Here is a 15,010-nt window from a genome sequence, read left to right on the forward strand (position 1 = left end):
TTACTTTACTAGTGTGTGAGATGAGTGCAATTGTGTGGTAGTTTGAGCATTCTTTGGCATTGCCTTTCTTTGGGATTGGAATGAAACTGACCTTTTCCAGTCCTGTGGCCACTGCTGAGTTCCAAATTTGCTGGCATATTGAGTGCAGCACTGTCACAGCATCATCTTTCAGGATCAGAAATAGCTCAACTGGAATTCCATCACCTCCACTAGCTTTGTTTGTAGTGATGCTTTCTAAGGCCCACTTGACTTCACATTCCAGGATGTCTGGCTCTAGGTGAGTGATCACACCATTGTGATTATCTGGGTCATGAAGATCTTTTTTGTACAGTTCTTCTGTGTATTCTTGCCACCTCTTTTTAATATCTTCTGCTTCTGTCAGGTCCATACCATTTCTGTCCTTTATTGAGCCCATCTTTGCATGAAATGTTCCCTTGGTATCTCTAATTTTCATGAAGAGATCTCTAGTCTTTTCCATTCTGTTGTTTTCCTCTATTTCTTTGCATTGATCACTGAGGAAGGCTTTCTTATCTCTCCTTGCTATTCTTTGGAACTCTGCATTCAGATGCTTATATCTTTCCTTTTCTGCTTTGCTTTTTGCTTCTCTTCTTTTCACAGCTATTTGTAAGGCCTCCCCTGACAGCATTTTGTCTTTTTGCATTTCTTTTCCATGGGGATGGTCTTGATCCCTGTCTCCTATACAATGTCACGAACCTCCGTCCATAGTTCATCAGGCACTCTATCTATCAGATCTAGTCCCTTAAATCTATTTCTCACTTCCACTGTATGAAGTGAAGTAAAATGAAGTGAAGTTGCTCAGTCGTGTCTGACTCTTTGCGACCCCGTGGACTGTAGCCTGCCAGGCTCCTCTTTCCATGGGATTCTCTAGGCAAGAATACTGGAGTGGGTTGCCATTTCCTTTTCCAGGGAATCTTTCAACCCAGGGATCGAACCCGGGTCTCCTGCATTGCAGGCAGATGCTTTATCCTCTGAGCCACCAGGGAAGATACCCCTCCACTGTATAATCATAAGGAATTTGATTTAGGTCATACTTGAATGATCTAGTGGTTTTCCCTACTTTCTTCAATTTAAGTCTGAATAAGGAGTTCATGATCTGAGCCACAGTCAGATCAGATAAGTAACTAGCAATTACAAGTTTATATGATATTTACTCTGATATCATGGTACTCATATAGAATAGGTACAGGGCTAAAGAAGGCTTCTTTGGGGATACTGAGATCTGAAGGATGAGTAAGTTATCCAGGAAAGGGATGAGGGAGTCATAGAGTGTTGTTCTCAGACGGAATAGGGTGCGTAAAGTGATGTGGATGGAATAGGATGTGTAAAGTGAAAGTGGACTACACCAGGAATTTAAAGAAGGTCAAGCCCTTTTACTTCATTGCAGCCGAGAAGGCAACATGGGTCACCAGCAGCTCTACTGGAGCCATCCGAGAAAGTTCGGCCAGGGTTCTCGCTCTTGCCGGGTCTGCTCAAACCGGCACGGTCTGATCCGGAAATACGGCCTCAATATGTGCCGCCAGTGTTTCCACCAGTATGAGAAGGACATCGGCTTCATTAAGTTGGACTAACCAAACTTCCTTAGATGGCTCATCCAGCACATCAACCTTAGGTGGAAATAATACTAGCTCTTTGTATATAAAATAAAAGTTTTCAAAACTTCAAAAAAAAATAAATAAATAAAGAAGGTCGACATAGCTGGCATATGGAGTGTTGGTTAGGAAAGTAATCAGGGAAGTCTTTAGAGGCCAGATTATATACACCAAAATTTTTGTGTCCCGTATGAATATTTAAGGATATATTTTAATGGTGTTATATACTGATTAAATAATAACTATAAGTTAGTAGATGACCTGATTAAGGAAACCTACTGGATCTAGTCAGTTTATAATTTTTTAACTTGTTCTTTTAGTATGAAGATTTGATGGAAGCCTTTAAAACTTTGCATAAAGAATGTGAGCAGCTCAAGATATCCGGATTTTCTACAGCAGAAATAAGAAGGGTAAAGAAAAAACAATAATGATTTTGGTGGGGATTTGAATTAAATTCAGAATGTCTTAAGACTATAAAAACTAATGATAGCAAATGGCAAATTTTCTTTTGTAGGACCTTTGCTGATTCTTTGCTGATTCTTTACCGAAGAAATTAATGAGGCCAGGGTTAATTCATAGTTAATTCTTATGTTATTATATACTATATATATATATTATATATATAAATTATATATATAATGTATATACTATATATAGTATATATATTATATACTATTGTTATATAGAGCACTTTGTTGTTGTTCAGTCACTAAGTCATGTCCGACCTTTTTGCAACCCCATGGACCAGAGCCCACCAGGCTCCTCTGTCCATCGGATTTCCCAGGCAAGAATACTAGAGTGGATTACCATGTCCTCTTCCTGGGGATCTTCCCAATCCACAGATCAAACCCAAGTCTCCTGAATTGGCAGGCAGATTCTTTACCACTGAGCCACCAGGGAAGCCCGTATAGATCACTGCCATGGATTAAAAGTAATTATGTTTTGGGTCTTTATCTAATATATATGTGTATACAAACACACACACACACGTATATATATGAAGTCTGTGTCATAGAAGAAAGAAAAATAGAAGGAAAAAAATCTAATTGTTAACGTTGTTGCACTATATCCTTTTGGATTTTGTGTGTGTGTGTGTATGTATGTATGTATGTATTTGGGATCACACTATACATAATTATTTGTATCTTGTTTTTTTAATCATTGCATTGTGAATATATTCCCATTGTTATCTTTCTACAATGTGATTTTCAATGAGTAAATAGTATTCTATGGTATGGATAGTTTTACAGTTTTTGGTGTTTTGTTTTCATAATTTGCTATTATAGATAATGCTATAATTTATCTTCTACATAAATTTATTTTGGGCTATCTGTGATTATTTCCTTAGAATAAATTTCTAGAAGTAGAAAGCATATGAGGATTTTTATGTCTTTCTTGATGCATGTTATTTAGTGTTCTCCAAAAAATATTTTTGTACGCTCACCAGACATATAAGTTCTTTCTCTAGAAAATTGCTAATTCTCGCTTTCTTGAATTTTATATTTTTAGAAATAACATCTTTATCTTCTCAAACAAGAATCATTAGAAGTTGCTTCCTCAGGGAGGCCCTTCCCTGATTCTCTAGATGGGTTAGTTCACCCCAATTCTTTTTGTTTTATAGCACTCATTGTACTTAAAATTATTTTAATGTCTGTCTTCCCAGACATTTTAAACTCTGTGAGGGCGAGGACCATGTCTATATATCTTATTTACCACAATATCCCCAGTCCCCTGCATGTAGTATGTCTCCAGTAAGAGTTTATTGACTGTATTAGAAATGAAAGATGAAGTCACATCTAATAGAAAAGAAAGACCCATAAGTAGATACTTATCACGAAGTATGGAATAAGGGTGATAGATACCCATCTACTGTTCCTCCATTATGCCATGTGAGTAACCAGAAATGATAAAATAACCTAGAGTCTGTGATTTTAATTTTATTAATTATTACCAGAGTGTTTTTGAATATATTCTTTGTAAGGAAATACGATTAAGCAAAAAATAGAAACTAATTCACTTAAAATCTCTTGGTCTTGTGGTAACTTTTACTGCGATTTTAGTGACTATATGTAAACTTTTTTCTTGGTATTGTATTATATATAAATGTCATAGTCTGCTTTCAAGTAATGCCGTATCATGACTTCTTCTCATGTTATCCAACATTTTTCTGAATAATTTTTAGTAACTTTCATTGTGTTGTGCCATAATTCACTTAGTAGTCCTTAGACATTTGGGTCATTTCCAAATTTTAGATATAATTAGCATCTATGAGAATCCTTATAGATTCCCATGGGTAAAATTACTGATCCACAAGGTATGTACATTTATTTTAAGACTTTTGAAATTATTCTTCAGTGCAATATCACCAATAGTAACAGTCCCTGTTTCCCCAGATCCTGGCAATCCTGACCACCATGTGTATTTTTCCTTTCATTATTACTGTGAGAGTTAGCCTGTTAGTTTTTGGGGTTTAGCAAGGATTTTTTTGCTTGTTTTGTTTTCACTAGAAAATATTGTGGAGCTGGTGGAATTTTTTTTTTTTTTGAAATCTTTTATTTTTAGAAAGGGAATTGGTTAATTGACAAAACCAGACACAAATTTATATATTGAAAACACCATAGCCTTAAAAATAATTTCCCTGGAAAACTGACAGAATATAAAGTCTGGTGTTTAACAGAGCACATGGGACGTCAGCAGCTGTTGCTCATGATTTTAGACCTGCACACTATCCATTATAAAAAGTTTTTGACAAACCGTGTGTCCATATTGGAATTAGAACACAAATGGGCTGGTTGGCAGCTTCACCTTACTATTTTATAACCTGTTGCTTTTCTAAATGAATACCAAGCTACCAAATAAATTACTCTGCATAAAGAACCCTGGAGAGGAAGGGCGGGTGGTAAATAGAAATGCACTTCTTCCAAAAGAGGATCTTTGTTTCTTACTGCTCTGGTTATAAGTGATGGAAGTGCTAAATGTGTAATCATATAAAAACCTTATCTGAATTCTACAGACAAAGAATATTTTTTCTTATAATGTCTTCTTGACTGCTTTTTAGGATATCAGTGCAATGGAGGAAGAAAAGGATCAGCTTATTAAGAGAGTTGAACGTTTGAAGAAAAGGGTAAGGCAAGAATTAGCACTGTAAAACTTTGACCCTCAGTCCCAAGAACTTGCAAAGAATTAGGAATTGCAAGTAAAGATTAAGCAAGACATAAGTGTACATCTGAAGAGGGAGTCAAATAACGTGAACGGAAAGGGAATCTCCCTAGGCAGTAGCCCAAAGCTTTCAAGGACCGGAGTTTGAAACTTTAGTGTCATCTCTAGGGAATGCTGTTTACCAAAAGGAAATGATAAGTGAATGTCTGAGTCACATGACATGCTAATGTCTCTCTTAAATCTGACAGTAACATATACTACTTATTCCCTTACTGTAGGTGGAGACAGTTCAGAATCATCAGAGGATGCTGAAAATAGCAAGGCAACTTCGAGTTGAGAAAGAGAGAGAAGAATTTCTTGCACAACAGAAACAGGAACAAAAAAATCAGGTACCCACATAAAAGTTTATATTGTCATGATGAAAGAAATAGTTCCTTCTGATCATTCAAGTGTTAAGAGGAAGATTTTTAGAATTGAGGACGTTCCTGTTTCCCTTTGTTAACATGATGAAATACTCTTTTTAAGAGTATTGCACAGTACCAACAGCAAAAACAAAACCATCTTTTGGGTTTCTATTCTTCATGCGTATCTATGCACTATCTCTTGGGCTGTGCTTAACTCATGTTGTTCCAGCATTACAGAATATCCATTGTAATGTTAAGCAGTAAGGTTAACTGTTAATAGAACTTCTAGAATCTCTGCTGCTGGGTCACTTCAGTCGTGTCCGACTCTGTGCGACCCCATAGACAGCAGCCCTAAAGGGTGTCTTAAGATTCAGACTGTATGAGAATGTCTATTTTATTCCATGAATCATGGTATTTTTTATGTTTTCCTCCAGTGGCAAATAAGCAAATCATGAAAAGACTCAAAATCACATATACTCCACATTTTTAGATTTTGCCTTAAAGAAAAAAATAATTTGGCCAGAAAGTATTTATTTTATTTTATTAAAAATCTATCTTAAAACTGAGTGGACTTGTGTATTAGAATGATATTTCAAATCAGCTTCATTTCCTACTAAATGGGCAGTTTAGGTTTTTGGCTCTTCTGGATCTTGGCTTGGCATCATAATATTAGTGCAGTAAGCTGCATTTGCCCGTGTCCTGAATGGTTACTTAGCTTCACTTTCTGATTCTCAAACATCATTTCTGAGAATGTTAGCATTCCTTGGAATTGAGAAAACCATGTTCTAACAGAAAAGCCTAGTACAAATATTTCTTTAACATGCATTTTTCCTTGATCACCAAATTCAACAAATAACTAAATAAAACATTTCTGAAAGCTTTTTAAGTTTTACTTGAAAATGTATTGAGCAAACCAGTTACATTTTTGGCTTAGCTTAGTAATTTCTTAGTTATTATTTATTTTCTTTATAAGAATTATGTAGAATTTGTATTTTTCATTGCTTGTCTATAGAAATGGTAGGTTTCAGCAGAATAAGCAAGTAATAGATGTAATTGTATTTTAAAGCTATTTCATGCAGTGCAGAGACTGCAAAGAATACAAAACCAGCTGAAAAGTATGCGACATGCAGCAGCAGATGCGACACCTGAAAGTAAGTGGAAATTACTGTATGATATAGGTGATCATATTAGTGAGAATATTAGTTTGAATCAGTAGTCTTCCTTACTAATGGGAATTGATTATTCTCAAGCGATAGGTCAGCATTTTGGGGCATCATTTCCTAGCTAGTAAGGGACAGCCTGGTGAAGACACCCTTAAGTGTTCACCTAGGGTCTTTTAATTCCCTTTCAGTGTTTTGTCAGAGAGTGAAGGTAGTGGAAACCATGGTGGAGGGAGGCTCTCTGGTGTGTGAATGTATAAAATACTTAGAATGGATGCTATGAAAAAGTTGGACAGAAAAAGTGTAAATATCATTTTATAGCCAGGGCTATAAAGAAAAAGAATAAAATGCTAGAGCCTTAAAACAGTGCTTTTCATATTTTGGGTTGTGCCAATGAAATGGGTATCTCTGGCTCTGTTATCACATTAGCTTTATATAGAGGATGGATGGCAGGAGAAGAAGGGGGCAACAGAGGATGAAATGGGTGGACGGCATCATCGACTTAATGAACATGAGTTTGAGCAAACTCTGGGAGATGGTGAAGGACAGGGAAGCCTGGCGTGCTGCGGTCCATGGGGCTGCAAAGAGTTGGACATGACTGAGCGACTGAACAGCAATCCCAGATTATACCACCAAACCCATCCTAGGCATTTTTAAAACCATCCTAGGTTTTTGTTCATCAGAAGGGAGATGATGTAAACTGACAGAGCAGTAAAAAATTCTCATTTGTACTGGAGAAATATTTCAATGTAAAAATCCAGCTCTTGGAGGATGTTTTTCAAGCGTTCTAGGAAACATTCTACTCTAATATATAATACATAGAATGACTATAATAAAAAAGACAGTCAATAACAAGTGTTGACAAGGTTGTGAAGAAATTGGAACCTGCATACAGTGCTGGTGGAAATGTAAAATGATTCATCTACTTTGGAAAACAGTTCGGCAGTTCCTCGAAATGTTAAACCTAGAGTTACCATGTGATTCAGCAATTTTATTCCTGGATATCTACCCAAAAGAGTTGAAAACATATGTCCACACAAAAACTTGTACACACATGTTCATAGCAGCATTGTTCATAATGTTGTTCAGTTGCAAAGTCATGTCCAGCTCTTTGCAGCTCTATGGACTGCAGCACGCAGGCTTCCCTGTCCTTCACTTTCTCCTGGAGTTTGCTCAAATTCATATCCACTGAATCAGTGATGCTATCTAACCATCTCATCCTCTGCTGCTCTTGGTTCTCCTCTTGCCTTCAATCTTTGCCAGCATCAGGGTCTTTTCATAATAGCCAAATATAAAAACAATACCAATGTCCCTAAACTGATGAATGAATAAACAAATTATAGCATAACCATACAATGGAATTTTATTCAACAATAAAAGGAATGAAGTATTGATACATGCTACAATGTGGATGAACTCTCAAATCATCCTAAGTGAAACAAAGACAACTTATTATGTGACCCCATTTGTATGAAATTTCCAGAATAAGCAAATACATAGAGACAGAAATCAATGATGAGTGCCTAGGGCTGGGGAATTATAGGCGAGGACAACTGTGTTGGTTGGTGGGTGGGTGACGGGGATAGGAGACTGCTAGTGGGTATAGAGGCTTCTTTTGAAACCTGATTGAGATGGTGTAAAATTGATTGTGGTAGTCATACAATTCTGTGAATATACTAAAAGCCATTGAGCGTATGCTTTAAGTAGATGAATTTTATGGCTATATGGTAAAGTATATCTCAATAAATCTGTTAAAGAGATAATATAGTACTTCCTTGATTCTAGACACATGGTCTTTAACATTTTAATTGTTTTTGCAGTTGGGGTATATCTTGCACTTAATGTATACATTTCACAAGGTATTTGTTAATTTAGTTGATGTCTTATAATTAATTGCATCTTAAAATCAAAGAAATATGGCACATGTAATTGATATGTAAGAAACCACTATAGTATTCCCCATAAAATGTATGGTTAATACATGTTAATTAATGACTTTCCATAGAATCTCTTGGGCTTCCCTGGTAGCTCAGATGGTAAATAATCTGCCTGTAATGCAGGAGTTTGGATCCCTGGATCCCTGGATTGGGAAGATCACCTGGAGAAGGCAGTGGCTACCCACTCCAATATTATTGTCTGGAGAATTCCATGGACAGAGGAGCCTGGGACACAACTGAGTTGTTTAACCATATGAAATCTCTCACTCCTCTCAGTCATAAATTCAGATTCAAGCAATACCTGGAAGTTGCTGTGCATAAAGTTGTTGGCATCATTTGATTCTTTATTCACTAGGTTTTCACTTTTTAGGAGAATGTTTAGGACAAAAGAAAATAATTTTTAGTGCTTTTTTTACTCCTTAGTACAGTATACAGTATAACTTTTTAGTATATGTTCTCTGGATTTGATGTAGGTTCCTTCACATCTTTAGTGTAAAAAATTAAGATAAATCTTCAAAAGAAATTCATTAAATTGTACACATTTAAAAATGTGTGGCAAAACCAATACAATATTGTAAGGTAAATAAATAAATAAAATAAAATAATCTGTTTAAAAAAATGAATATCAACAAAAAATTTGTTTGCATAGTCTATCTTTGCTAAGAAATTTTTAGAACTTACAATTAATAGTGAATTTTTGAAAAGGAAAGCAATGTGTAGAAGAATTGAAAGATTTAGTAAGCAGAAAAATAACTTATTGATCAGCACAGTTTACTACAATTTAAAATGTTAGCTTGAACATGTGTTTCTTCAGTGTCTGTTATCCTCAATTTTATTAGGTTAAATATTTCATGCTATTATGGTTTAATTCTGGTAACTAAGAATATCCAAAGGTATTTATAGTGTTAGTAATATTTCATTTTTTATTTGAGCAGATAGACTTTATTTTGCTTTGGCTTTATAGACTAAATAGAATTTTGAGGTCAGGAAATACATATTTAGTAATAAAATGGACAAATAAAATTTGTTCTCTTTGGGGGCATCTCTTGAGATGGTTTAGTAGATTCTGCTAAATAATAAAATCAGTTGTATTGCTAAGTAGTAATAGAAATAATTGGCTCAGAACCAGTCCATTAATTCAGTGTTTATTGAACATCTGCTCCATGTCCAGTACTGTGCTAAGTACTGGGAATAGAAAGGAAAGCTATGTCTATTAAAGTGCTCACAGGCTAATGGTGAAATGACAAGCAGTAGACAATGATAATGCAGCATGACAAATAAACTGATGGAGCCAGCTTCGATGAAAACAAAGAGGCAAAGCACACCAAACTCCAGCACGTCTGTTAGTTGCTCAGTCATGCCGACTCTTTGCAACCCCTGGACTGTTACCCGCCAGGCTCCTCTGCTCATGGAATTCTCTGGACAAGAATACTGGAGTGGGTTGCCATGCCCTCCTCCAGGGGATCTTCCCAACCCAGGGATTGAACCTGGGTCTCCCGCATTGCAGGCAGGTTCTTTACCGTCTGAGCTACTCTCACACAGAGTCAAATGGCTTCCTGGAGGTGTGGTGATTGAGTAACTTAATGCTGCAGAGGTGGAGGAATGGAAGACATTCCATGCTAAAGCACAGTGACTGAAACAACAATGCTGTGGGCTGAGCAGATGATGGAGGAAGTAGAGATAAAAGGCCAGGCTTATTCTGACTGCTTGTCTTTGAAAAGAAGGCAAGGGAGGGAGTGTGGGAATGATTGAGAAATCTGTGCATAGATTGAGGGACGGTAGTGGTGTAGTGGTGTTTACATTACTGAAGAGTCGGTCAGACCAAGGAAGATGTGAAGATTTGGGAGGAAAAGGTGAGAACCGGTAGCAACCTTTCCTGTGTGCTCCCATTGTATCCCAGGTATGTCATTGAATGTTCTATAGCAGTTACCATAACATGTTAATTGTTGGCATGCCTGACTGACTCAGCTAAACTCTGGGCTAGTCACGAAGTCATAATTATTCTATTTTCAGGCCTTAGCACACAGATTTGCACAGTAAGCATTTAGTAAATAATCTGTTAAATAGTTGGGAGGAGGAAGTAGAGACCGTAACCCTGCATAGGAAGGAAATTATCTTTTCCACAGGTAGGAGGGGAATCAAAGAAGAAAGAACTGCTAAAAATATTGAAATAAGGTATTATTTGTGCAATATGTGTTTTTTGTGGGTTGACAGGGAATGGGGAGCAGGAAGTTCAGTCCCTGCTTTGTTGACATTTTTCTGGGAAGCAGAGTCTTAAGGATTATATTCAGCAGACTAGGAAAAGAGTAAATTAAACAGATGTTCAATTGCTTCAGGTATTTAGTTTAATAAGGTCCATCTAAATATTTTAGTAACAAAAAATGGCTTACAAAAAAATTCTATTTGCTTAAATAACATGAAAGTATTTTTAGTGTCACAGTGTAATTTGTATTTTTTCCAAGTAACAGCCATATTATAAAACATTCACTGAAGTTAATTAATCTTTATATTCTACATATTCCTGAGATTTGTTATATAAAAGAAGCTTCTTATTCAGTTGTAAAAGGATCAGCAAGATGTTTTCAGAGGGTTTTTAATCACAATGTTTGCTGAGATCTTAGTGACCTTATATTTATCTCATCAGCATGTTTTTATCGAACTTTTTGTTTTGTATTGGGGTATAGTCAATTTACAATGTTGTGGTAGTTTCAGGTGAACAGTGAGGGGACTCAGCCATACATATACATGTTCACCAGGATTTTGAAAGATAATTTTTTTAAAACTGCTTAGAAATATGCCCACTTTTCAAAGTATAAGTTAAAATTTTTAAGAGAAGGATTTAAAATGTGACAGAAACTGTTTTTATGTTGACCTTATCTCAGCTTTACTGAGGTTAAATGGATATATTATAAACTGCAAATGTTTAGAGTATACACTTGTTAAGTATTGACATATGTGTACCCTGATGAAACTATCACCTTAATCAAAATATAAATATTGCTATATCCATCACTGTAAAGCATTTCCTTTGTAATGTCTCATTCCTGTCCCTCTCACCCTCCTCAGACAACCATTGACCTGCTTTCTGTTACTATAGATTAGTTTGTATTTTCTAGAATTAGGAACTTTTTTAAACAGGCAAAATAATATTTAAGAATTTAAAATCTTTTAAAAACATTTTAGACTTTATTTCTTGCATCTCTGGATTATATGTGGTATGTTTTAAGAACTTGAAGATGGAAAAACTGGTCATCTAACACCCAAAGAAGCCAGGGTGTAGAGTTAATTGGAAACCATATAGGAATGATTGCCTAATTATAGTGATTCATGAAACACTCTCTTCCCTTCCATTCCCCAGTCCCTAAAAAAAGAGATGGGAAATTGTAGGGATGAATGGAAAACTCATGAATTTGCCATTAATAAATTTTTACCCATTAATACATGGTTAGCTCAGGAAAACTAAAAATAATTTTAAGGCTTTGGTCCAAATTTATTATGCAATCTACGTACGTAGATTACTTAAACCGGAAATCCAGTGTTTTAAAAAGTCAAGCCAGAATTTGTAGATGTGTAATGGAAAGATCTGAAATAAACTTTTTAAAGCTCTTGAGGCTGGGAATTTATAACAAAATCATTATTCACTGAAAATCTGTGTATGTGTACAATTGTGCTCTCTGCCAGAATAAGAAAACTATCAAATCTTAAAAATATAATTTAAGTTGTCACTTAACTGTAAACTTAATACTTTGTGAAATCAAAACTACCAAATGTGGAAAACTGAAAATGCTTATGAATGTAGATAATTTCTCTTTTTCAAAATTTAACTTGTACCTTTAATAATGTCTTCATTAGTTTAAACCTAAAAATTACGATATATTATTACTGTTATTATTACTGAAGTATTAGAATAGAAATATAAATTGCATAAGTACTGCAAAAGAAAAAGAATAAATGACTACTTACAGAGGAAGTAAGCTGGATTAGATTTCATTTGTGTTGTCATTTGGTTCATGGGTTCCTTAAATACATAGAAGACAAAATATGATCCAGCAATATATTTGGCTCTGTAAATGTTATTTTTGCATAATGTGGAGTATAAAAGAATTAGATAGTAATTTGGGAATATCATAATATTACTTTTTCTGTAATTTAAATATTCTTCTATGTAAATTGTCCTTTATTATCATTCTGATTAACCTCAAAAAGTTTCAGTGGCCAATCCTTTATTGTTCTGTAATGGCAGCCCACTGCAGTATTCTTTCCTGGAAAATTCCTTGGACAGAGGAGCCTGTGGGCTACAGTCCATGGGGTCACAGAATCAGACCTACTCTCTCCAGGTTTTATGTTTTAAAATGTAGAAAGCATCACTGTACCTACTCTGTTGGGCTGAATAATCGCTTATTTAATTTTCATAGGTTTAATGAAGAGGCTAGAGGAGGAGATAAAGTTTAATTCATATATGGTAACTGAAAAATTTCCTAAAGAATTAGAGAACAAGAAAAAAGAATTACATTTTTTACAAAAAGTGGTTTCAGAGCCTGCTATGGGCCATTCTGATCTTCTTGAACTTGAATCTAAAGTAAGTAACAATCACCTTTTTTTTATAAGCTCCCAATTTTATCTCATCTCCAGTCCCATGAAAATTATGTGAACTGCTTCTATAGTGTTCTGCTCTTGACTCTGAAATTAACCTGTGCTAAGAGTTGACAGCTCTTATAAGGAATTGTTCTTTATGAGAAATTATAACACATTATGTTGTTTCTTAATCCACAACTGATTAGGAAACTGGGTAACTTGGAGAAATAAATTAATGCATATGGTTGACTCATAGGTTTATATGTTTATAATATAATAGTTTAGATGACAAATTTTAAAAAATATTTTAAATGATTACTTTTTATTTCCAAAAATAATATAGCAATTTTGTACTTAAAGCTAATGTTTTTTATTAGCTTTTTATACCTGCTTTGGAATTATTAAACTTTCTTGTAATGTTCATTGAAACCTAATATCATAGTATTTTTGTTTCTTAAAAGTAAAATACTAATCAAGTGTTTATTTATTTAAATAATAATTAAATATCATGAAAATTGATTGAAGGATTTTGACATTAATAGGCTTAATAGCCACTGCAGTTAAATAGATAATTCTTTTAATTTATGTATAGAAATTAGTTGTCCAACTCAGATTTGGCTTAAATTTAATGTTATAGGATTAGCAGGAAAATTCTAGTCTTTTCAAAGGATAGTTATACTGAAAGTCATATAATTAAAAAAAAACTTATAGGACTATATGCTTCTGTTGCCTTTATTCAGTTTTATTACATTTGAGAAAAGTTTAGATTAATGAACAGGATAAATGACAGCTGTTATAGAATCACAGATCATTCATTCAAACAGAAAGCGTTTTTAGATGTCATTCAAGTCAACTCTCAGCTGGATTCATAAATTCCTTGTACTAAATCCCTGGGTAATGTTAGTCCAGATCTGTTTTATCACTTAATTACTTGAAAAGTCACAGCCTAGGTGAAGGGATAACTTCAGATTTTTAGAAATTGTCTTTCAAAATAATTTAAATACTTCATGTAGAATAGGATAATTTAGACATGGATGGTTAAATCCATGTAACTAATCCAATTCTGTAAATATGTAGCATGAACCATGAAATGCAGATTGTCTCAAAGTAATTGTAACAACCCATCAATGGTATTAATAGGACTGATCCTCCTATCAAAATCACTGATAATAACAACTGTCAATTCAAAGCTTTGATTGACCAGATGTCCCTTAATTTAGGTAATCATAGCCATAGTTTTAACCTTTTTTATTTTCATACTGTTTTAGATAAATGAAATAAACACACAGATCAATCAGCTGATTGAAAAGAAAATGATGAGAAATGAACCAATTGAAGGCAAACTGTCACTATATAGGCAACAGGTAAGACCTCTCTTTTTGACTCACAAACCCATGTCTCCTGCATTGCAGGTGGATTCTTTATTGTCTGAGCTACCAGGGAAGCCCAACAACACACTTAAGTGAAGTGAAGTCGCTCAGTCGTGTCCGACTCTTAGTGACCCAGTGGACTATAGCCTACCAGGCTTCTCTGTCCATGGGATTCTCCAGGCAAGAATACTGGAATGGGTTACCAGTTCCTTCTCCAAGGAATCTTCCCGACCCAGGGATCGAACCCGGGTCTCCTGCATTGGAGGCAGACACTTTAACCTCTGAGCCACCAGGGAAGCTAACACACATAAGACCACTCTTTTTGGCTCACATACTTTGATCTGTAATCTTGTTGGTGAATATCTTCATAAACATATAGTCTTAAAATGAGAAGGAAGTAAAGAATAAATGTTCTTCTGTCATTGTTAATGTCCAGATTAAATCAGAGAATTTCTGGAAAAGCCACAAAGATGCATGTTCAAGTCTGAAATCTGATATATCTGATAATGCTCAGCTTCCTCAGTTCAGTTCAGTTCAGTCGCTCAGTCGTGTCCGACTCTTTGCAGCCCCATGAATTGCAGCACGCCAGGCCTCCCTGTCCATCACCAACTCCTGGACTTCACTCAGACTCACGCCCATCGAGTCAGTGATGCCATCCAGCCATCTCATCCTCTGTTGTCCCCTTCTCCTCCTGCCCCCAACCCCTCCCAGCATCAGAGTCTTTTCCAATGAGTCAACTCTTCGCGTGAGGTGGCCAAAGTACTGGAGTTTCAGCTTTAGCATCAGTCCTTCCAA

At 35.3% G+C, this 15,010-nt stretch overlaps 1 protein-coding gene and 1 pseudogene across 3 annotated transcripts in view; both read left to right on the forward strand.

Annotated features, from left to right (window-relative positions):
• IFT81 (intraflagellar transport 81) overlaps positions 1–15,010 on the forward strand; it is a 164,878-nt gene that overhangs the window by 62,700 nt on the left and 87,168 nt on the right. For all 3 annotated transcript variants that reach the window (XM_010841349.1, XM_010841351.1, XM_010841350.1), the window contains exons 6-11: positions 1,931–2,020; positions 4,669–4,734; positions 5,048–5,158; positions 6,240–6,324; positions 12,686–12,849; positions 14,114–14,209. In XM_010841349.1, coding sequence (XP_010839651.1) covers positions 1,931–2,020; positions 4,669–4,734; positions 5,048–5,158; positions 6,240–6,324; positions 12,686–12,849; positions 14,114–14,209 — 612 coding nt within the window. The remainder of the gene's footprint in view (positions 1–1,930; positions 2,021–4,668; positions 4,735–5,047; positions 5,159–6,239; positions 6,325–12,685; positions 12,850–14,113; positions 14,210–15,010) is intronic.
• Positions 1,222–1,690, forward strand: LOC104989621 (annotated as a pseudogene).

This window comes from Bison bison, unplaced genomic scaffold, assembly GCF_000754665.1.
Source record: "Bison bison bison isolate TAMUID 2011002044 unplaced genomic scaffold, Bison_UMD1.0 scf7180017864160, whole genome shotgun sequence".
NCBI classification, from domain to species: domain Eukaryota; kingdom Metazoa; phylum Chordata; class Mammalia; order Artiodactyla; family Bovidae; genus Bison; species Bison bison.